At 60.9% G+C, this 20,954-nt stretch overlaps 2 protein-coding genes, 1 long non-coding RNA gene and 1 other non-coding gene across 13 annotated transcripts in view; 2 read left to right on the top strand and 2 right to left on the bottom strand.

Moving 5' to 3' along the window:
- LOC137481819 (uncharacterized) overlaps positions 1–11,088 on the bottom strand; it is a 46,488-nt gene extending 35,400 nt beyond the window's left edge. Inside the window, exons 1-5 of one of the 10 annotated variants that reach the window (XR_011003699.1) lie at positions 11,074–11,088; positions 8,236–8,285; positions 7,654–7,715; positions 7,278–7,530; positions 6,021–6,170 (exon numbers count right to left, since the gene is read on the bottom strand). This is a non-coding gene — a long non-coding RNA (uncharacterized lncRNA). Of the gene's footprint in view, positions 1–4,742; positions 4,996–6,020; positions 6,171–7,277; positions 8,286–8,317; positions 8,416–11,073 lie in introns of those variants that run through there. The other 9 variants (XR_011003695.1, XR_011003700.1, XR_011003693.1 and 6 more) reach the window with 9 other exon arrangements.
- LOC137481594 (uncharacterized) lies at positions 104–1,906 on the top strand. The gene is made up of 3 exons (XM_068203368.1): positions 104–132; positions 177–204; positions 245–1,906. The coding sequence occupies exons 1-3, from the start codon at positions 104–106 to the stop codon at positions 1,307–1,309; spliced, it is 1,122 nt and encodes a 373-aa protein (XP_068059469.1). The 3' UTR covers positions 1,310–1,906.
- TRNAR-UCG (transfer RNA arginine (anticodon UCG)) lies at positions 11,053–11,125 on the bottom strand. The gene has a single exon. It is a non-coding gene; the product is annotated as a tRNA-Arg (tRNA).
- Positions 11,126–11,703: 578 nt separating this feature from the next.
- POLG (DNA polymerase gamma, catalytic subunit) overlaps positions 11,704–20,954 on the top strand; it is a 10,535-nt gene continuing 1,284 nt past the window's right edge. Inside the window, exons 1-21 of the mRNA XM_068203741.1 lie at positions 11,704–12,313; positions 12,607–12,802; positions 13,198–13,365; positions 13,615–13,761; positions 13,981–14,060; positions 14,484–14,666; positions 14,782–14,939; positions 15,152–15,275; positions 15,346–15,570; positions 15,710–15,830; positions 16,015–16,086; positions 16,200–16,319; positions 16,500–16,660; positions 16,771–16,824; positions 16,914–17,031; positions 17,477–17,612; positions 17,715–17,961; positions 18,046–18,168; positions 18,465–18,636; positions 18,900–19,108; positions 20,175–20,332. Coding sequence (XP_068059842.1) covers positions 11,733–12,313; positions 12,607–12,802; positions 13,198–13,365; positions 13,615–13,761; positions 13,981–14,060; positions 14,484–14,666; positions 14,782–14,939; positions 15,152–15,275; positions 15,346–15,570; positions 15,710–15,830; positions 16,015–16,086; positions 16,200–16,319; positions 16,500–16,660; positions 16,771–16,824; positions 16,914–17,031; positions 17,477–17,612; positions 17,715–17,961; positions 18,046–18,168; positions 18,465–18,636; positions 18,900–19,108; positions 20,175–20,332 — 3,553 coding nt within the window. The 5' untranslated portion in view covers positions 11,704–11,732. The remainder of the gene's footprint in view (positions 12,314–12,606; positions 12,803–13,197; positions 13,366–13,614; positions 13,762–13,980; positions 14,061–14,483; positions 14,667–14,781; positions 14,940–15,151; positions 15,276–15,345; positions 15,571–15,709; positions 15,831–16,014; positions 16,087–16,199; positions 16,320–16,499; positions 16,661–16,770; positions 16,825–16,913; positions 17,032–17,476; positions 17,613–17,714; positions 17,962–18,045; positions 18,169–18,464; positions 18,637–18,899; positions 19,109–20,174; positions 20,333–20,954) is intronic.

The following is a 20,954-nucleotide window of genomic DNA, read 5'->3' as shown; positions in this document are numbered from 1 at the left end:
TAAAAAAATTTAAAAAGAAAAAAAAAATTAAAAGAAAAAAAAAAAAAGAAAAAAAAAAAAAAAGAGAGAGAGAGAGAAAAAGGATAAATATGAAGCGGAGAAGATGAGCCGGGGCAGAGCCACGGGCGCACGGCGGGCTGCCGCGGGGGCTCGGAGCCGAACCGCGCCGTACCGAGACAGGTCGGGCTGTGCCGAGCCGAGCCGAGCCGAGCCGAGCCGAGCCGAGCCGGGCCGGGCCGGGCCGGGCCGGGCCGGGCCGGGCAGCGCGGGGCTGGGCTGGGCTGGGCTGGGCTGCGGGGGCCGGTGCTCGGCGCCCAGCCCGCCGGCCCGGCCCGGCGAGCGGCACTCGCGCTCCCGCCCCGCTGCCCAACTTCTACTCCCCTCGCATGGTAATCGCCCCCTTTGGGAAGTGACGTCACGCCGCGCCCAGCCAATCCCCGACCCCTCATTTAAATCAGCGCCCCCTTTCCCGCGCTTTCCGGGCCGGGATGGGTTTTGCGGCGGGCCGGGACGGGGCTGGCCCGGCACGGCCCGGCCCGGCTGGGCTCCGCACGGGCGGTACCGGCCCCTCCGCCGCACCCCGCCACCGGCCGCCTCCTCCCGCCCTGCCCCGACCTGTGCTGGGGGCTGCGCCGCGGCTCGCTCACCTCCCCTACCCCCTGCCCGCTTCCTCCCGCCCCGACGTGCCCCCGCGGCACCTCCGCTGGGCTGGGGGAGAGGCGAGCAGCACCCCTGCATAGCCCTGCACCTCCAGCTAACCTCTCTTTCCCCCTCCTCGGCACTCCCCTCTCTCCTTTTCGCCCCTTTCCCCTCTCTTCTTTTTCCCTCTCCCCATCCCTTCTCCCCTTCACTCTCTCCCTTTCCCTGGCCTTTCCCTTCTCCTCACCTTTTCCCTTTCCATCCATTTTCTTTTCGTATTCCCGACTCCTTCTCCCATTTTTCCCTCTCCTCGCCATGCACCCCCCATGCAGCGTACCTCTCTCACACCTTCTCCTCCCCCAGCAATCCCTTCCCGTCCGGCCTCCGCACCGGGGGGCAGCCCGAAAGACCCTTTCTCCGCAGCCAGACGCGGGGCCCGCCCGTCCCGAGACGTGCCCCGGGGACGCACCCGCGATCCCCCACACATCCTCTCTGCTCCCCATTTCGCCACACTTTTCATTATTTCCCCTCCAGGTTCTGCTATTTCCTGCACAGATTCTTAACGCGATGCGCGTGTAGCGGCGAATCCGGCACATACAAACAAATAATAACAGCAGCAATAATCAGACTAAAATGCCAGGAGATAAATATGATTATCTGGGGTGCTTAACTGACCTACTCCTCACTAAAAAAAAAATATAAAAAATAAAAAAAAAATTAGAATTGTAATCCCTCGCCGCTTCTGAACATCGCCTTTCTTTAAATGCCAGACGAGGGTAAAATGTGACCTGCTACAAAACGAAGCGATCTCGGCGGGAGCAGCCGCGGCAGAGCGCTGCCTGCCGGTCCCGCCGCCTCCGGCTCCCGGCGAGCTCCGCTCGGATTATATATTTCTCCATCTCTTCGCCCTCCCCCTCCCCGCCATTCCCTTAAAAAAAATTAAAATTAAATAAATAAAATCTACGAGCTCAATCAGGCTAAAAGCTAAAGGACGAGGGCTGCCAGCCGTTTGCGAACCGGCGCTGCTCCCGGCGCCCAGGCGAGCCCGGCCACCGCTGCCTGGCTCCCGGGAACTGCCCGTTCCCTCCCGCCTCCTGCCTAACGAGAAACGGGCCCGGGTGTGCTCTGGCCGCCCCGACGGGGCTGGAGAAGGTGGGGAAAAATAATTTCTCTGTCCCCAGCCCCTCGGTGCCTTCCCCGCGGCCCGGAGCCGCCCGGGAGGGGACTTGGCCGGCGTTTGTTTTAATCTATACTGGAGACGGGGAGGGGGGAAATATTGCCATGAATGGGATCTCCTTAATTTTACGGCCTTGGATTTTCTCCTAATTTATCGGTTTCGCTGTTAGGGTGGTCGCTGCTAGAATGCTGGCGGCTGGGGCGGGGGAAGTCGCCCGCCCGCCCCGCTGCCTCGGAGGGTGGCCCGGGGGTGCGGGGACGGTGGCACCGAGCGGGTACGAAGGGCTCGCCTTGCCCGGGGACCGGCCTCGTTTTACCCCCACGGGGGAGGCCCCGTTACTCACCGCGGGGCCCCGGTGGCGGGGAGAAGCTTGGCGCGCCGCCGACAGCTTTCCCCACTCCCGGGGCCGTTTCGGCGGCGATGCGGCCCCGTTCCAGCCCCGTTGTCCCTGCGGCCGCGGCGAGGGGGCCCAGACGGGCAGAGCCGGCCCTGCTAAGCCGCAGCTCTGCCCGGCTGCCGCCGTGCGAGATCTCCCTCCAGCCGTACCGAGCCCCCGGGCCGCCGTGTCGCTCAGGCGAGGATGCTGTGGGTAAACCACCGCACCTCACCGGGCTTCTCGGGGCTGGAGACGAGATCCCCTCTCTCTGCCGGTCAAAGGAGGTGTTTTTCTTGGCAGAAATATATATGATACTATTTTTCTTCCCTGCTCCTTTTCGGCAATGTTTTGCTCTGCTCGGAGCTCTCGCCTTGACCCTCTCCGTACAGGCAAAGCCCCAGTACGTAGGAGCTCCGGCTATTTTTGTTTGTTTTTAGGCTTCGGTATTGTGGGATTTTTTTTAATTCTGGTTTTTTTTTTTTGGTGGTTTTTTATGGTTTTTTTTTTTTTTTTTTTTTTTTTTTTTGTGGCGGGTAGGGGTTGATTGGGCTTTCTTTTTGGCGCAATTTTAGCAGGATGCGTACAAAATGGCTCCTTGGCACAGCGCAAAGCACCGTCGAGAAGCCTGGGGAGGGATCGGCGGGGCTGCCCTGGCTCCGGAGCTCCGATGGCATCACCCGGAGCCAGCTCGCGTCCTCCTGCCCTGGGCCTGCCCGGGGCCGCGGGACTCTCCTTCATCTGCACGAGAGAAAAGCACCCACGGCGGCGGGCGGCCCGACGGGACGGGGAGGGACGGCGGTGCCGGCGTGGCTCTGGCCATGGTGCTGCACCGGCCCCGGCCCTGCGGACCTTCCGCCCCTCCCGCGGGCAGGACGGCCCCGCTGCCCGCTCCCTCCTCGGCTGACCCCGGCGCCAGGCAAGGCGGGCGGCCCCGCTGGCCGCACCTCGGAAGAGCCCGGTCACCAGGCCGCCCCTGAATTATTTAACGTGATCGCCCAGGAACGAGTCCGCTGCCTTCCCCTCTTCTACGTCCTGCACGTCTGACGTCACTTTTCTTTAATTAGGAGAAGTTATTTTTAGCCAACCTGGAGTAACCCCCCACGCCTCGCAGCCTCGAGCTGCATCTTCTCCTATTTGTTTTTTTGGGATTTTTTTTTCTTTTTTTAATCTTTTTTTTTGGGGGGGGAGGGGGTTTGCTTTTCCCCTCACCATCGGGACTTGGCAAAGAAGCGGCAGCTCCCGACGGGCGTGAAGGAAACGCGTCGCTTTGTTTACTAATTAAAAGCCGCCTCTGAGCAAGCCCCGGCGCCGAAAAGGGAAAGCGGCTGCGTCTCACCCCCGGCTCCTCTTTTCTCTCCGGCCGTCGGGGCCGGGACCCAGGTGGGGACCGCCCCGGACCTTCCTCGCTTGGCGGGGCGAGGTGCTGCCCGGCCGGGGGTGAAGGCACGTCGAAGGGATCCGGCCAGGTGCAGAGTCTCAGGCCACCTGCACTGCTATGATTCGGGTTTCCTTAAGGCTGAGGCCTAAAATGCGTTTCACTTCCAGGGTGATAAAGGGAAAAAAAAAAAAAACAAAACAAAACAAAACACAAAAGCCAAACAACGATCCCTGGAGGAAATAAGCAGTCGCGGGAAGGCAAGGAGCAAAAAGGAAGAATTAATTGGGGAAAAATAGAAAATTTTAAAAATGAGGGTAAAAACAGAAATAAGAAAATTATAATAAACAAGGATGAAATAAAATAAAAATGCTTTTTTTCCCTTTTCTTCCTTTTTTTTTTTTTTTTTTTTTTTTTTTTTTTTTTTTTTAAGCAAAGGAAATGCATACAGCAAATGAAAAATGAAAAAAATCCACCGGCACCAGAAGCCAGTGGCAGATCAGGGCACAAGCAGCGGTACCCCGTTGCTAGTCCTCAGGGGTAAATCCGAGCAGGGGAGCAGGACGCCCTGATGTCCTCCCTCTCATCCCTAAAAACAGGCCCAGTAGCAGCATCCGCTGCACCGGGAGAACGAACTTCCTCGGGAGCCCGAGATTTCTCCCGCGGCCTAAAGCCTGGGTGTCCCGGGAGGCTCGGCCTCATCCGGGCGTTTCGGCCCGTGCCGCTTCTCCGACCGGCGAGAGCGGAGGTCTGGGGCAAGCTCGGCAGCCCCCCGGCAGCGCTCGGCCCCAGCTCCCCGCCGTCCCGTCGGGGCTCAGCCCGCCCCGGGCCCCTCTCCCGAGCTGCAACGTCCCGGGCATCCAGGGAGAAGCTGCCAGCAAACGCGTCCCCGGGAGCAAAAGGTTCCCGGTGTTTCCACTCGTGCCCCGCGAAGGGTGAGCCGGGGCCAGGCAGCGGCGCGGGGCTGTCCCGGTCCCGCGTGGTGCCGGCACCTGGAGGAGCCCAACTTCCCGGAGGGGACCGGCCCAACTTCGTATCCCCCTTTCCTCTCTCCCTGCCTCCCTCCTCCCCCTCCGGCAGCCGGTGTGTCCCCCCGGCGGAGACTGTCCCCCCGCACCCTCCCGCCTCCCCGGGGCCGCCCCGCCGAGGCGGCGATGCCCGGCCGCGACACTCACTCTGCTGCCGTGCGGAGGGCAGGACGGAGGTCCCGGGAGAAGCGGGCGGCGGGGCCATTCCCCTCCCCGGGGCGGGCGGAGGGGCGGGCTGGGCTACCCCCGGCCGAGCGGTGGCCCCCGCGGCCCCCAGCCCCAGGCGCGGGCCGGCGGGGGCGGCGGAGGCGGCTCTGCCCCGGCTCCGTGCGTCTTCCCGGCTGCTGCCGGTGCCGGCTCTGGTCGCTGGCCGGGAGCTGCCGCCGCCGGCAGGCTCTGCCCGCACTGACGTCAGCCCGGCAGCCGCCTATTCACTCCAACCATGGCGGAGAGGAGGAGGAGGAGGGAGAGGGGGAGGGGAGGAGGCGGTGGGAGGGAGGGGGAGAGGAGGAGGACGGGAGGAAGGCGGCGGTGGCGGCGGGGGCTGGTGGCTGGCAGGCTCCGCCGAGCAGAAAGCGCAGCCCCTCCGCCTCACCCCTTAATTACCCCCCGAGGATGGGGCTGCGCGGGGGAGGGGGGCCGTGTACCCCCCTTTCCCCCCGGAGAGCCCCTCTGCCTCCGACTCCCCCGGGGCTGCCGTCGCTCACCTGGCCGCCCCACCAGGCACCCCACTCTTCCCCCGGCCTCGAGAAGCGCTTCTCCGGGGGGAGAGAGGGGCCAGCTCCCCCCACACCCCGCCACCCGAGTCCCCTCTTGGTGGTGCCCCCCATCCCTTGAGGAACGCACCCCGTGACTGCGGACAGGGAAAGGGCTGAGGCCGCCTCTAACCCTTCCCTGGCCCGGGCAGCTCCCATCGCCCCCCGGCCGCCTTCCCGGCCCCGCACCGCTGTCCAAATGCTGAAAGGACCCGCGAGTGCCCGGTCCGGCCCGACACGGCTCGGCACGGCCCTGCCTGGCCCGGCACGGCCCTGCCTGGCCCGGCACGGCACGGCACGGCACGGCCCGCCGGCGGGGCACAGGCTGCCCCCGGGCCGAGTCCCCAGCCCTGGAAAAGGGCTCCCTCCTGTAGCCGGGCCGGGCCGGGCCGGGCCGTGCCATGCCTTCCCCGACGGACAGGCCGAGCCCGGAGCCCGGTTCGCCCCGACAGCCGCAGCGCAGGGCTCGATGGCCACAGCGAGCTGGAAGCGGGGCGCGGGCACGCAGGAACCGCCGGCGCGTCCCTGTCCTCTCCCCTCCGTCTCTATCTTCCCTCTCGTCTTTACAGAATCACACACATACTGCACCGCCTGCAGCCTCTGCTCTAAGGCTCAAAAAGCCCTCTCCAAAAACCCACAACCCCCCACACCCCAATCCCTCCTGGCACACCTTTACTTCGCTTCCGACCTCTCCTCTTCCTTCCTGCGTTTAACCTGGCTCCTAATTTTTATCTCCGATTCACTCCACCGATGCCCCGGAGTGGCTCTGGGGAGTCTCTCGCCGCCCCGATGAATACACAGGGATCCCCAGACAGGTTTTCTATGTAGGAAAAAACAAACCGATCGAGCCCGAGAGATCTGCAACAGCCGAACACGCCGCCTCGCCTTTACATTCGTGTTTTTAAATTCCCCCGTTATTTTCCTTTTTTGCATCTGCGAGTTGCCACGAAAGGAAATACAACCCCAAATGCCACCGCCAGCAGAAATCGGAGCTCGTTGCCAAATTCCGTAGTATTTTATTTTAAAAGCAATTAACACTATTTAAAAAAAAAAAAAAAAAAAAAGCGCGTCTTCTCCTCTTCCCGGGGACTGTAAGAAATCCTTTTGCTCACCCAGAGTCGAAAACCTAATGGCATTGTCGTTAAACACGAAAAGGAGAATATTAAGAAATTGCAACACTCCCTCCCGAGCGCTCCCCCCTCCCAGTTTATTTGCCCTAATAATTAATTCACAAGAGCTTAACTTCGGTGTAACCCCGGCGGTCTTTTCATTAAAAAATCCCCGCGTTTCCTATTGAATTAGCTCTGCTCCATTGTTGCTGAAATGAAGACGCCAAACCAACTTTTACCCTGAGCATTTTCTCACCAGCCCAAAGAAAAGTCTCTCTCCTTTTTCTTTTCTCTGATTTTTTTTCTTTTTTTTTCTTTTTTTTCTCTCTCTTTTTTTTTTTTTTTTTTTTTTTTTTTTTTTTTTTTTTAATTCAAGCACCCAGGCGATGGACGTGTCCTGCAATTTAACTACTTTCAAATTCTTTGTTCGGGTCCCACCGGGGCTCTATTGTCACCCTATTGAGAGAGCTTATTGCCAAGTCAAGCCTGAGCGAATTGAGACACGCACGGGAGGAGCCCCGGGGGCTGGGAGCGGGATCCGTGGGCTGCTCGGCCCGGGGGGACCCCGACCCAGCCCCGAGGGAGCGGGCACGGAGCGGGCCAGGGGCTGCCGGCAGCCCCCGGGCCGGGATAACCGGCACCGATTCCGCAGGAGCCGCAGCCGCCAAGGCAGCCCCGGCCCCGCAGAGCCCGGTGGCTGTGATGGGGCAGCCCCGGAACGGGCGCCCCCGGGATCGGGCTCCTTTGAACCCTCAAAGCATCCCCCGCAGCAGCGCCCTGCCTCAGGTACCGCCGCTGCGGGCAGGAGAGGGACTTACCTCGGATGCCCGCGGTGCCGCCAGCTTCCCTCCTTCGCTGGTTCTCCCTTAATCCCGAAAAGGAGAGTCCTCCTCTGCTCTCATCCCACCCCCGACCCCTCCACCTCGGAGCCGGCTCCCGCCTGTCTCCTGTCGCCCTCTTCAGCGCTCACTTTGGGAGCTCCGGGGCTCGCTTCCCGAGCAAGGAAAAAGAGGGATGTTGGGGTGCTTTTCTTGTCTCTTTTCTTTCCCTCTTTCCCGACTCCTCCCCAGCCTGAAAAAAGGGGTTGCGAGCTGGAATAGGGGAGTACGAGCTTCTCGGAAGGGTTATTTCAGGAGAAAAAGAAGCTGAAAGAGCAGTGCTGGGCACGGATTTCCACGTAAGCCCGTACGTCACCTATAAAAATTGCCCGTTTCTCCCGTTTCTTGGCTCCGGGGGGACAGCTGAGACATCTCTACCTGTGGAGGGAGGGGGTGAAACACCGTTAAAACCGGCACCCCGTTAAAAACGTCCTGCTCCAGCTGGGAGGGGAAAGCAGAACCGGGGGATGCTGGAAAGCAGGGGCTGCCTCTCTGCATCATCACCCGCTGCCCCGTGGCGATGTTTGGCCTCCGCCAGCTCCCCCAAAACACCCATCAGGAGCCCTTCTCAGCCTCTCGATGCCGGGGAGAGAAGGAGGTTTACGGGATTCCATGCCAATGGCACGGGGAGGGCCGCGGCGGGGACAGGGGGACACTGCGGCCATCGCTTCCCCCTCCTCGCCGCGGTCCTCCTGTTGTGACCAACGGCGTCTCCGCCGTGTCCCGGGGGAAGAGGAAGCCCTTGACCCCTGGCCCCAGGGGCAACGGGGTTAAACAAAGTCCCACCGCCCCATTATCCGACAGACAGCACTGAGCTCCCGGCGGGGAGTGGGGTCTCCAAGAAGATGGTGAGAAAGCGCAGCTCCCACCGCTGGTACCGGACCCCGACGGGGCGCACCTGGATGGGGATGCTTCTCTGCATGACAGACAGACATAAAAACAAAAAACCTAGGGAAAAAAAAAAAAAAGACGATACACACCCCATTCCGACTAATGCACTGCAGCCAGCTCTGCTGAAACGGCGGATTTTTGAGGTTATTTCGGGTTGTTCACAGTGGTGATTTTTTTTTTTTTTTAAGTGGTCCCCTGCCTTGTCGAACCTTCCTGCCGGCACTCAGGTGAGGTACAGGCAGCCCTGGCCCGGTCCTGCCTGCAGAAAAGGCAGCAGAGCTCGTTTTCATCGTCCCTTCCCAGAGCGCTGCCGCAAGAAACATTTAGAGGATAATTTATTTTTGCTATTTACGCTTTGGAGAGAGGAGAATTTTTTTTTTTTTTTTTGATGGGGCGGGTTTGGATTTTTTAGAATTTAATTTTTTGCGAACACGATGAAAATAAGGAGATAAAAGACGCCAAATTAGAGAAATCGGCGTTAACACAATGCATCGGAGGGGAGAACAAGTGCACCCAGGTCCTTTCCTAGAGCACCGGGAGCCGGGGGTCCCTAAACCGTTCTTCCCTTCCCTCCAGGGCAGCTCATGGCGCTTCTATCCCGGCCAGAGTACCCACAGTCTTGGAGCATCTCTCCCCGCCGGCTCCACACCCCGCGCCCGCCGAGCTCCCGCAGAAAGACCCTGAAACCTTAAGTCCCCGGTACGGAGGTGGCCGAGGACAGGCAACCCCTGTGGCTCCTGGCGGGCTCAGGCAAAGCGGACGCCTCCCGCTGCTGGGTGAAACTGGGTGAAACACAATCCGCACATCGAATCTCAAGCTGGAGGGCAGCAGGGACTTTGAGGGGCACGGAGGGGCTGTGAAACGCATTCCGAGCCGCAGAACCCTGCATCGCGCCCTGTGTGCGTGTGCGGTTCCTCACATGGCACACCGCTCCCACGCTGGCTCTGCCTTTTCGGAGAGCGGAGGGCAGCAGCGGCTCCGCACCCTCCGTCCCGCCGACCCTGCACCCCCAAGGGGAGGGTGATGAGGAGCGGGGGAATTGGAAAGGAGGCGACCCGGGGTGTGGAGTTCCGCAGCGGCCGGGAGGGGCGAAGGGGAGTCTCGGTGCCCGCTGGCCCTGCCCGGTGCCGCACGTGAAGCGGGAGCGGGCCGGGACCCGAGCGGTGTCCGCGCCCCGACGGCCCCGGGGGGCTCGGCCCGGCCCGGCTCGGCCCGGCTCGGCCCACTGCGGCGGGGCCGCAGCGCCACCTGGCGGCCCGGCCCCGCCCGGCCCGGCCCGGCCCGGCCCGGCACGGCACGGCACGGCCCGGCACGGCACGGCCCGGCACGGCACGGCCCGGCACGGCACGGCACGGCACGGCCCGGCCCGGCCCAGCCCGGCACGGCACGGCCCGGCCCGGCACGGCACGGCCCGGCCCGGCACGGAACGGCACGGCCTGGCACGGCACGGCCCGGCCCGGCACGGAACGGCACGGCCTGGCACGGCACGGCCCGGCCCGGCCCAGCCCGGCACGGCACGGCACGGCACGGCCCGGCCCGGCCCGGCCCGGCACGGCCCGGCCCGGCCCGGCACGGAACGGCACGGCCTGGCACGGCACGGCCCGGCCCGGCACGGAACGGCACGGCCTGGCACGGCACGGCCCGGCCCGGCCCAGCCCGGCACGGCACGGCACGGCCCGGCCCGGCCCGGCCCGGCACGGATCGGAACGGAACGGCACGGCCCGGCCCGGCCCGGCCCAGCCCGGCACGGCACGGCACGGCACGGCACTGCACGGCCCGGCACGGCACGGCCCGGCACGGCACTGCACGGCCCGGCCCGGCACGGCACGGCACGGCACGGCACGGCACGGCAATGTCAGCGTGGGGCTGGGCTGTGCCAGGAGCCACCGTCCCGGCCACAACAGCTCCTGCGGCTCCACGGAGCCTGCACCCACCTGTCCGCACCTCCTATTTCCCTTCCTTGTCAATCTACATCCCACTCCTTGCATCCTGAATCCCCTGTGCCCTGTATCCACCTGCCCTGCAGCTGGCATCGCATTTGCTGCACCTGTGACCCTTCCCCTATACCCTGCATCCCATTCCTAGTACCCTACATCCATACCTTGCACTTTACATCCTAGCACCCTACTTCCTAGCACACTGCATCCCCTGCCCTGTGCCCTACATCCCATTCCCTGCACCAGTGGCCTTTTCCCTGCACCCTACATGCCCTTCCCTGCACTCCACATCCATGCTCTGCACCTCACAGTCCATTCTTCACACCCTGCATTTCGTCCTGCACCCTACATCCCATTCCTTTCACCCTATATGCCCAGCCTTCCACCCTTGCATCTATGGCCTTTTTCCTGCCTGCAGCCTGCATCCTACTCCTTCAACCCAACACCCATTCCTAGCACCCTACATCCTACTCCTTGCACCTGTGGCCTTTTCCCTGCACCATACATCCATTCCTCGCACCCTACATCCCATTCCTTTCACCCTACATCCACTCCTTGCACTCTGCATCCCATTCTTTGCACTCTACACCCTCTTGCCTGCAGCCTACAGCCCAGTGTCCCACACCCTGCGCTCATGTTCGGCTCTCCACGCACTGCTCTATCCCCAGCCTATCCGTGGGGCTTGGGGCTTTCAGGGGGACAAGCGCGGTGCGTGCTGGCCCCGCCACCTTAAGCGTCCCGCGCCCCGCCTCCTTGCTCGGGCCGGTGAAACTCACGGGCAAAAGGGGAACAGTGAGTACGGTGAGCTCGGTACCGGACCGGCAGAACCCCGGCACGGGCGGGAGGAACAAAATAAAATAATGAGCGCCAACACAGCGCTCCCTGCGCGACCGCGGCAGGACTCGAACCTGCAATCTTCTGATCCGAAGTCAGACGCCTTATCCATTAGGCCACGCGGCCACCTCCATTCCCGCCTCCCCGCGGGCCTTACTGAGGCGATCGCGGCGGGCTGTACCACGCGTGGCAGGGGGCGGGACGGGACGGGACGTCACCGCGGCCGGAAGCTCCCCCGGGCGCCCCGCTTTGGATCTGCCCGCCGGTCCAGGCCCCGGTGGCGCTTGCGGGAACCAGGTGGGAACCGGGGGGAATTTGGGGAGGGGAACATCTGTATGGGGGGCAGACATCTGTATGGGGGCACGGCTGTATGGGGGGAAACATCTGTGTGAGCGAACATTTGTATGGCGAGCACGGCTGCATGGGGAGCATGGTTCTATGGAGGAAAACATCTGTTTGGGGAAACATCTGTATGGGGCACGGCTGTTTGGGGTAAAACATCTGTATGGAGACACAGTGATGTGAGGGAAAACATCTGTGTGGGGACACAGGTAAAAGAGAGAAAACGTCTGTGTGGGGACACGGCTGTGTGGGGGCACGGCCGTACAGAGGAGTGTGTGACTGTACAGGACTGCGTGCGTGGCGGGGGTCGGTGCTGAGCTCAGCCCTCGCCCTTTCTCCGCCCGCAGCTCCAGCTGCCCGTGCCGGGGCACGTCCCGGAGCAGGGGGGACGATGAGACGCGTGCCCTGGATGCGCTCGGTGCGGGGCTGCAGCCCCCAGCCCCGGCGATGCCCGTCCAGCTCCTCGGCCAGCCGCCCGCTGCCGGAGGAGCCGAGCCAGGCGGCGGCCGCGGGCCAGCGGCGCACGAACCCCCTCAACATCCAGATGCTCTCCAGGACCCTCCACGAGCAGATCTTCCGGGGCGCCCAGGTGCGCTACTCGGCGGAGGAGGTCCAGCGGAGCGTGCAGCACCTGCGGCGCCACGACCTGTGGGGCAAGGAGACCTCCACGCTGCCCGACGTGGACCTGCAGCTGCCCCGCATGTACGGCGACAACATCGACGAGCACTTTCGCCTGTTGGCGCAGAAGCAGAGCTTGCCCTACCTGGAGGCGGCCGACGAGCTGCTGCGCTGCCGGCTGCCCCCGCTGCCCGAGCGCTGGGCCTGGAAGCTGGGCTGGACCCGCTACGGCCCCGACGGGCAAGCGGAGCCTGTCGACTTCCCCGAGGAGCGGGCGCTGGTGTTGGATGTGGAGGTGTGCATGGCCGATGGCCACTGCCCGACGCTGGCCGTGGCGGTCTCCCCACGCGCCTGGTGAGACGTGGTGCCAGCAGCGACGCTGGGGTCACAGCAGGGCTGGAGGGGACGGTTTTGAGAGGATGGGGATGGTCCTGAGTGCAGCCTCTTCCTGCAGTCCACTGCTGGCTTGCAGGGAAGACACAACAAAGCCCCAGAGCGTGGCTCTGGGATGTGGGGTGTGTGTCCTGCTTAGTAAGAACAGCGTTCCCTGGGTTGGTCATCTCCCTCGCACAGCTGGGGTCCTGCTCAGCACCCCGTGGCACTGTGGCTGCTTGGTGACAGCCGCAGGTGCCGCGTGTCCCCCGCAGGTACTCGTGGTGCAGCAGGCGGCTGCTGGAGCAGCGTTACTCCTGGTCCAGCCACCTCACCCTGGCCGACCTCATTCCCATGGAGAGCCCAGCAGGTGCCAGCTGTGCCAGCAAACAGGACTGGACGGAGAGAGTGGTGGTGGGACACAATGTGGCCTTTGACCGGGCATTCATCAAGGAGCAGTATCTTATCCAGGTAATGCACTGAGCCTTTGTTTTGTTCTGGCAGCTGCAGTTTCTTACCCAGATAATCATTTGCATTGGCACTTGAGGGTTATTTTGAGAGATGCTGTTCTGCACAGGTACCCCAGGTTTGTGCTCACTTTGTCCTGCAGAATAGGTTGAGGCTGGATCCCTTTAGAGGAAGATATTCTTGCACCCTATAGGGCTGCTGGAGGCTGCGGGGTGGCAGCTGGGCATGTGGCAGGAACCTTTGAGCAACTGACACTCTGCACTGGGGATGCTTTTGGCTCTCAAAAGGCGAGTGTGGGAGGCAAAGTTTCTCTTAGCAAAAGCAGCTTAAGCAGAGGACTTGCAGCTCCTCCAGCATATCCCAAACCCTCTCTTTTCTCCCGCTGTGTTGTGTCCCAGGGCTCCAAGATGCGTTTCCTGGACACCATGAGCATGCACATGGCCATCTCAGGGCTGACGGGCTTCCAGCGCAGCCTCTGGATGGCTGCCAAGCACGGCAAGAGGAAGGGGCTGCAGCAGGTCAAGGAGCACATGAAGAAAACACGCAGCAAGGCAGAGGGGCCGGCGGTGAGTGAGGGAGCTGAGCTGCTGGCAGTGCTGTGGGTGGCAGGGGACGGTGTGCTCCTGTGACAGGGCTCTTTGCTCCTGCGCTGGCAGAGTGGGAGCTGTTGGAGCAGCTCCACTGAGTGAAGCTCTGCCAGCGTGTTTCAGATAAGGTGGCCTTGGTTTAAGCTGGAGCAGCAGCATCTTTTACTCCTCCTGATCTTGGCTGCAGCTGGTTGTCCTCCCACACTGTCTGACCCCCCGTTGTCACAGATCACCTCGTGGGACTGGGTGCACGTCGGCAGCATCAACAACCTGGCGGATGTGCACGCGCTCTACGTCGGGGGAAAGCCGCTGGAGAAGGAGGCACGGGAGATCTTTGTCAAGGGCACCATGGCTGACATCAGGAGTAACTTCCAGGTGCAGGAGGCCATCCCACCATCCTGACAGGCAGCAGGAGCTGGAGAGGGGAGCAGGGTGGTAGTAGCTGCTGGGGTAGTTTCCATTTTGCTGCCCTTTCTTGCAGCATTGGGTGTGCGTGGGGCTGTGACCTGCTCTGCGCTCCTGCAGCCCGATGCCTTGCCCTGTGCTGGCAGAGGGGTGGCTGCTTTGCCTGCTCTCACCTGCTGCTGTCCCCAGGAACTGGTGTCATACTGTGCCCGTGATGTCCAGGCCACCCATGAGGTGTTTCAAGAGCAGCTGCCACTGTTTATGGAGAGGTGAGAGCTGCTGGGTTCTGGCTGGTGCTGGCCAAGGGGCTGTGGGCTTGGTGGGCAGTGGGGAGGGTCATGGTGCCTCAGGGCATGAGATGTAGCTCCTCTTGTCCTTAGGGTGTCCTGAACCTCTTTTCAGGAGGGACTTCAGACCCCTCCCATGTAGGTGACCAGGAATAAACAGCAGCACAGTGGCTAAGGGAGGTGAGCAGGCTTCCTGAGGCAGTCTGGAGCCATACAGTTTTGGGGATGTTGCATAGGGCAGGCAGAAGATACAGGGATCCTTATAGGGTTTAGGGGAAGAGCATTGAGGGTTGTGCGAGGCTGGGAATGTCTAGATGAAGACACATTCATGTCTATTGTAGTCTGGTGCTTCCAGGGCCTGTTCCATCTGGCAGATGTCTAATTCCTTGCTGCTTTGGGGTCCAGGTGCCCCCACCCTGTCACGTTTGCAGGGATGCTGGAGATGGGAGTGTCCTACCTGCCAGTCAATGGGAATTGGAACAGGTACCTGAATGATGCTCAGGGTATTTATGAGGAGCTGCAGAAGGAGATGAAGAAGTCCTTGATGAACCTGGCCAATGATGCCTGCCAGCTGCTGCACGAGCACAGGTACCACGGGCTGGGGCTGCGGGAAGGAGCTCAGGCACCAGCTGGTCCATGGTGGGCTGTGGGTGGACGTGAGGGACAGGAGCAAAGCTGTGGTGTGACAACGGTGTGTCATCAGGTACAAGGATGACCCTTGGCTCTGGGATCTCGAATGGGACACACAGGAGTTTAAGCAAAAGAAGAATCCAGGGAAGAAGAAGAAAAGTCAGGATGGGAACAGCCGAGTCTCCCCAGCAGCAATGGATGCAGAGGAGTCAGCACAGGAATGGCAGGAGGGTGAGCACAGGTGATCCCTGGGGATGAGGGATGCTCCAGTGCTGCTTTCCCAGGGGTGCCCAAAGGGACAAGGGCTGTTGGTGCTGCAGGGTGAATCATTGCTGGCCTGTGTTCCATGCTGCTGCGTGTGGTGGGGGACTGGTTTGATGTCCCTGTCCCCAGAAGGGCGGCACAGAGGGCCCTTTGCAAGCCAGTTCTCCTTGCCCCACCAGATCCTGGTCCCCCCAGTGAGGAAGAGGAGCTGAAAGTCTCTGCAAGCCAGCTCTGTCTGGAGCGCCTGAAGGAGACGGTCGCACTGCAACCCAAGAGACTCCAGCACCTGCCGGGCCACCCGGGGTGAGTTGGGGACCCTGTGTGTCCCCAGGGCTTTCCCTGCGCTTTCTGACCCGTCCCTGCTGCTCCCCAGCTGGTACCGCAAGCTGTGCCCACGGCTGGAGGAGGAGGGCTGGGTGCCTGGCCCCAGCCTCATCAGCCTGCAGATGAGGGTGACCCCGAAGCTGATGCGCCTGGCCTGGGATGGCTTCCCCCTCCATTACTCAGAAAAACATGGCTGGGGATACCTGGTGCCAGGGCGGCAGGACAATTTGCCAGCAGCCCCTGTAGAGACTGACGGTCCCTCCTGCCCACACAGGTGAGAGGGATATAATGGGGTGCTGGGCTGGGAGCTGCCCCACGGGGATATTTGGGAGCTCCCTGGCACCCTGCCCAGGTGCTGCCCCAGAGCCTTGGGCCCGTTGTGGGTGTGTCAGCCCTGCCCTCTCCTCTGCCAGGGTGATTGAGGACCTGTACAGGCAGCACTGCCTGGAGAAGGGCAAGGAGCAGCCCCCGGGGCTGGAGGCAGCTGTAGAGGATGATCTGCTGGTGATGGACAGCAGCACGATATGGCAGAAGGTGAAGTAGAGCATGGAGGGTTCCCTGGTGGGAGGGAGGTGTGGGGCTGTGCTTCCTCCTGTGTGCGTGCAGCAACCAGTGCTGTGTGCAGCTCCAGGGGCTGCAAGTAAGAAATTCCCTTTAGTAAGGGTTACTGGAGGATTGGTGTTTGATCTGGCTCCCCCATGGCCCCTCTCTGCCGCAGATGGAGGAGTTGAGCCGGACTGAGGTGGAGCCAGAGGAGAAAATGAGCAAAGCAGACCAGAGCCTGGTGCTGGTAAGGGGGGTTTCCTGTGGAATGGGGTGGTGGATTGATCTCTCTTTCCTTGATTACCCCCTCCTGCCATGCTTGAAAATGTTCCTGGCATTGCCTTACTTTGCTGGTCACAGGAGGAGATGGAAGAGGTGAGGTGGGCAGAGAGGAAGAGCAAGCCCTCGTTCCACCATGGCAATGGTCCCTACAACGATGTCAACATCCCTGGGTGCTGGTTCTTCAAGCTGCCTCACAAGGCAAGCTGGGGCTCCTGAGGCTCTTCCTGTCCCCACAGTGCTGCTGGGGCCCATGTGGCCGCATCCCGTGCGATTGGGTGGGGGATGTCCATCTCTGTAGCTGGGACAGGAGGATGCACAGAGCTTTGCTGATGTGGAGTGGTGGCTTGCTGAGCCCTGACACCTCTTTTGCTGCTAAAGGATGGGAACGATAACAACGTGGGAAGCCCTTTTGCCAAAGATTTCCTGCCCCAGATGGAGGACGGCACCCTGCGGGCTGCTGTGGGCCGCACGCACGGGACAAGAGCCCTCGAGATCAACAGAATGATCTCATTTTGGAGGAATGCTCACAAGCGGGTCAGGTGAGCAGCTGCTTTCATGGTGACACCTCTGTGGGTGGAGGCTGTTGAGACAGGGGAGTTTGTGTGGATGCACAGGGGCTCAGCATCTCACCTGCCACGTGTCCCCTTAGTTCCCAGATGGTGGTGTGGCTGAAGAAAGGGGAGCTGCCTCGTGTGGTGACCAGGTACAGTACCCAAATCTGGACTGTTGTTCCCTTTACCCTGCGCTGGGAGGGCTTTTGCAGGTTGATGCTCATCCTTGCCTCTGTCCCAGGCATCCTGACTATAACGAGGAGGACAATTACGGGGCCATCCTGCCGCAGGTGGTGACCGCAGGCACTGTCACCCGCCGGGCAGTGGAGCCCACCTGGCTGACAGCCAGCAATGCCCGGGTATGGCCATGCTTGGATCCTTGTAGGAGTGTTTTGGGACTCCCTCTGTGCTTTGGACTGATGGGAGGTGCTTGGGTTGGAATAGGGGTTGGATATGGATGCTGGGATTTGGGGTGGCAGGGCCAGAGCCAGGGTCCTCTTGCTGATGCGCTTTCCTGTGGGAGAAAGGAAGGAGTTGGCAGAGGCTCTGGAGCTTCAGGATGTGGTTAAAGGGGAAGAAAACAGCAACACACCAGTTTCTGTCTTTTCTCAAGCTCCCCTTCTTCTCTGCTGGAGTAACGAAGTGAGTGATGGTCCATATGACTTAAACCCGGTTTTGACATTGAGAGCAAAACTTAGGGGCACAGGGAGTGCTGTGCCAGCACTCTGTGGCTGTGAGAGGAAAGCTGCTCCTGTGCCATGGAGGAGGAGAGGGATGTGCTCACCTGGGCATCGTGTCCTACAGGCCGACCGGGTGGGCAGTGAGTTGAAAGCCATGGTCCAGGTGCCACCTGGCTACTCCCTGGTGGGCGCAGACGTGGATTCCCAGGAGCTGTGGATCGCCGCAGTGCTTGGCGAGGCGCAGTTCGCTGGCATGCACGGTGAGCCGGGGCTGCGCCGCGGGGGCTTTTCTGGGCAGGGGTTGATCCCCAGATCCTCATCCCAATCCCGTTGGGTGTCCAACCTCTGCTCCCCTCCCGCAGGCTGCACGGCCTTCGGCTGGATGACTCTGCAGGGCAAGAAGAGCAACGCCACGGACCTGCACAGCAAGACGGCCGCCACCGTGGGCATCAGCCGGGAGCACGCCAAGGTCTTCAACTACGGGCGCATCTACGGGGCGGGGCAGCCCTTTGCCGAGCGGCTGCTGATGCAGTTCAACCACCGGCTCACGCAGCAGCAGGCGCGGGAGAAGGCCCAGCAGATGTACGCCGTCACCAAGGGCATCCGCAGGTGGGTGCTGCCCGGGGACGGCGCGGGCAGGGCTGCTGGCGGTGTTCCACCCAGAGGAGCTGGGTTACTCGCTCTCCCTTCCAGGTTTCATCTCTCTGAGGAGGGGGAGTGGCTGGTGACGAAGCTGGACCTGGCTGTGGACAGGGCGGAGGATGGATCGGTGTCGGCCCAGGATGTCCAGCGGCTCCAGAGGGAAGCCATGAAAGGGTGAGATGGTCTGACCCTGCACGGCTCTGTGGCATCGGGATGTGAAGGGGAGAGTGCTGCAGCCTGATGGGCAGTAGGCAGAGAAGAGAGATGGGGCTGGATAGTCCTGGTCTGCCCTTCCTGCTCTTCCAGGGCCAAGGAGGTTTGATTTGGGGGCTGTCAGCCTCACCCACTTTCCCAGTGAACAGCAGGGTCTCGTCCTGCGGCCCCAAACCAGGAGGGAGTGTTTGAGGGTCTCAAATGGGGACCTGCAACCCCCTCCCACTTTTTCAGCAAACCTCCCCTGTGCCCCACAGGTCCAGGAGGGAGAAGAAGTGGAACGTGGTGGAGCAAAGAGTGTGGGCTGGAGGCACCGAGTCTGAGATGTTCAACAAGCTGGAAAGCATTGCCTTATCCCCCTCCCCACAGACCCCAGTGCTGGGCTGTCACATCAGCAGGGCCCTGGAGCCTGCCATGGTCAAGGGGGAGGTAAGGATGCAGCTCTGAGATGCTGAGATTTTGGCTTTGCTTATCTATTCTGAAGTGGTTACCTGATGTTCAGCCCCTCTTAGATTGCTGGAGGCCCACTAGGCTCTTGTAGCCATTCAGGAAACCCATTGTACCTTTATCTCCATGCCACCAAGAAAACCCAACCACCCTCAGTTTAACAGATTTCTCCCAGGAGCTGTCCTGAACGGGTACCGTGCCCTTGACTGCAGTGCTCTCTTCCTGTCCATCTTTCCTTTCACCAGTTCGTGACCAGCAGAGTGAACTGGGTGGTGCAGAGCTCGGCTGTTGACTACCTGCACCTCATGTTGGTTGCCATGAAGTGGCTGTTTGAGGAGTTTGACATCAACGGGCGCTTCTGCATCAGCATCCACGACGAGGTGCGGTACCTGGTCCAGCACCAGGATCGCTACCGGGCAGCCCTGGCCCTGCAGATCACCAACCTCCTCACAAGGTGAGACGTGATGGCTCTGGTGTGTCCTGGGGAGGAGCAGCAGTGACTCCAGAGTGGGACAGACAAGCCCCAGGGGCTGTGGTTGGCTTTGCCTATAGCAAGCTGGTGCAGAGCAGTTTTCTTCTGCTCACAGCAAGTTAGCAGCACTGGGGGCTGCAGTTCTTTCATGTGTGACTCAGGTGGCTATAAATTGACCTCAGCTTTGATTTCCAGGGATGATGTGCTGGCAAAAGCTTTTTTTTATCATCAGCTTTTGGCCCTGCAGGGATGAAGCCAGTAACTGGCTCTGCTGGGATTCAATGCATTTCTTCCTACTCCCTTCAGGTCTGCAACTGTCACATGGCAGCAGCCTTTGGGCTTGGTTGAAGAGCTGGGAGCCTGAAACTGTCCCATCCCTCATCCCCTGCTGCCTTCAGGGGACAGCAGAGGGCATGGCTCATCTCTGCTGTGAGCACCAGCGCTGTCACCCCTCCCACAGCCTGGCGTGTTCCTGCTGCTTCCCTGCCCCATGCAGAACTAAGCTCAGCCTAGAAAGCTCCTGATCTCCATTGATCCAGCCAGCTTTGCCAAATCCCCTTCCCAGCACCGTGGGGTATTTGGTTACACAGGAGCTGGCCAAGATGAGCTGTTTCTCCTGTGTGGAGGCAGGAATGACACAAACAGCCTTCCTGCAGCCACAGTGGGGCAGGCACCCTGATGTTCCTGCCTTTGTGCTGGCTCCTGTGAGCACAGGGCTTCCTGCTGGGAAAATCCTGCATCTGCTCTGCCTGCCAGGGAGGATTAGCCAGCAGTGAGGAGCTAGATTCTTCCCTTTTCTCAAGGAGGCTCCATTACTTCCAAGGAAGCACCATTACTGTTCCTCCCATGCCCACTTTAGCAATACTTGACCCTCCTGCTATCCAGGACTTAGAAAGCACCTTGGCCCCCACCTGCTGACTGATGTGGGTGCATAATACCCTGTGAGGGGTGGCTGGCCAGTGTTGGGTAAATGTGGCTGATTGGAACTGGGTGTGACAAGACCAAGGGTGATGTCCAGCACTGTCCCACCTGCTTTCTTGCTCTCCAGGTGCATGTTTGCCTACAAACTGGGCCTCCAGGATCTGCCACAGTCAGTGGCTTTCTTCAGTGCAGTGGATATTGACCAGTGCTTAAGGAAAGAGGTGACCATGAACTGTGTGACACCATCAAATCCCATGGGGATGGAGAAGTATGGCATCCCTCAAGGTGAGCAGTGTTCCCTGTAATCTCCTCTCCACCTGCAAGCTGCCCCCTGTAATCTCTGCATGAGCCTTCCCATCTTACGCAGAGCACTTGGCCTGAGTAGTCATTCCCTGAGGGCTCTGTTCAGCTGAGGCACCTCATGAGCCCCTTGGTTCCTGACACATCATCTGACCTACAGGGCAGCCACCGTGCTGGAGCCTGCCCCTCTTTCCTCAGTCCTCGAGTGTTCATGTTGCTGCTTTCCAAATATTTGTGACAGTGATGAGCCAGGCCTGGCTCTGTTTGCCCACACTTTGTTTGCTTTGTGCCCCTTGGAGGAGCCCTCCTGTGCACTTCTAACACAAACCAAATTTAATTCTCTGAAAGGAAGCACCTCAGCAACCTTGCTTTGTCTATTTTGCCCTGCAGACCCAAACTTTCCCAGCTTTTGTTTCTTTCCCTCCTCCCCTGCTCTCCCTTAGCCAAGCACAGCTCTGTTCAGAGAACTGCTCTGGCGTTGCTGGGTGCTTCCTCAGCAGTCCCAAGGCCTCAAGTCATCCCTATCTGCACTCAGTGTAACCCTCCAATTGCTGCAAGCATTTAACTTGTGGCTGGGAAAGCAGCTCCTCCTCACTGTGCACCAGCT

This window comes from Anomalospiza imberbis, chromosome 13 (assembly GCF_031753505.1).
Source record: "Anomalospiza imberbis isolate Cuckoo-Finch-1a 21T00152 chromosome 13, ASM3175350v1, whole genome shotgun sequence".
Lineage (NCBI taxonomy): Eukaryota > Metazoa > Chordata > Aves > Passeriformes > Viduidae > Anomalospiza > Anomalospiza imberbis.
This window is presented reverse-complemented; position numbering and strand designations above follow the sequence as displayed.

Coding starts and splice junctions, on each gene's coding strand:
- LOC137481594 (XM_068203368.1), top strand. CDS start 104: ATGAGCCGGGGCAGAGCCACGGGCGCACG. Junction 133..176: donor GGCAGAGCCACGGGCGCACG/GCGGGCTGCCGC, acceptor CGCCGTACCGAG/ACAGGTCGGGCTGTGCCGAG. Junction 205..244: donor GGCTGTGCCGAGCCGAGCCG/AGCCGAGCCGAG, acceptor CGGGCCGGGCCG/GGCCGGGCCGGGCCGGGCAG.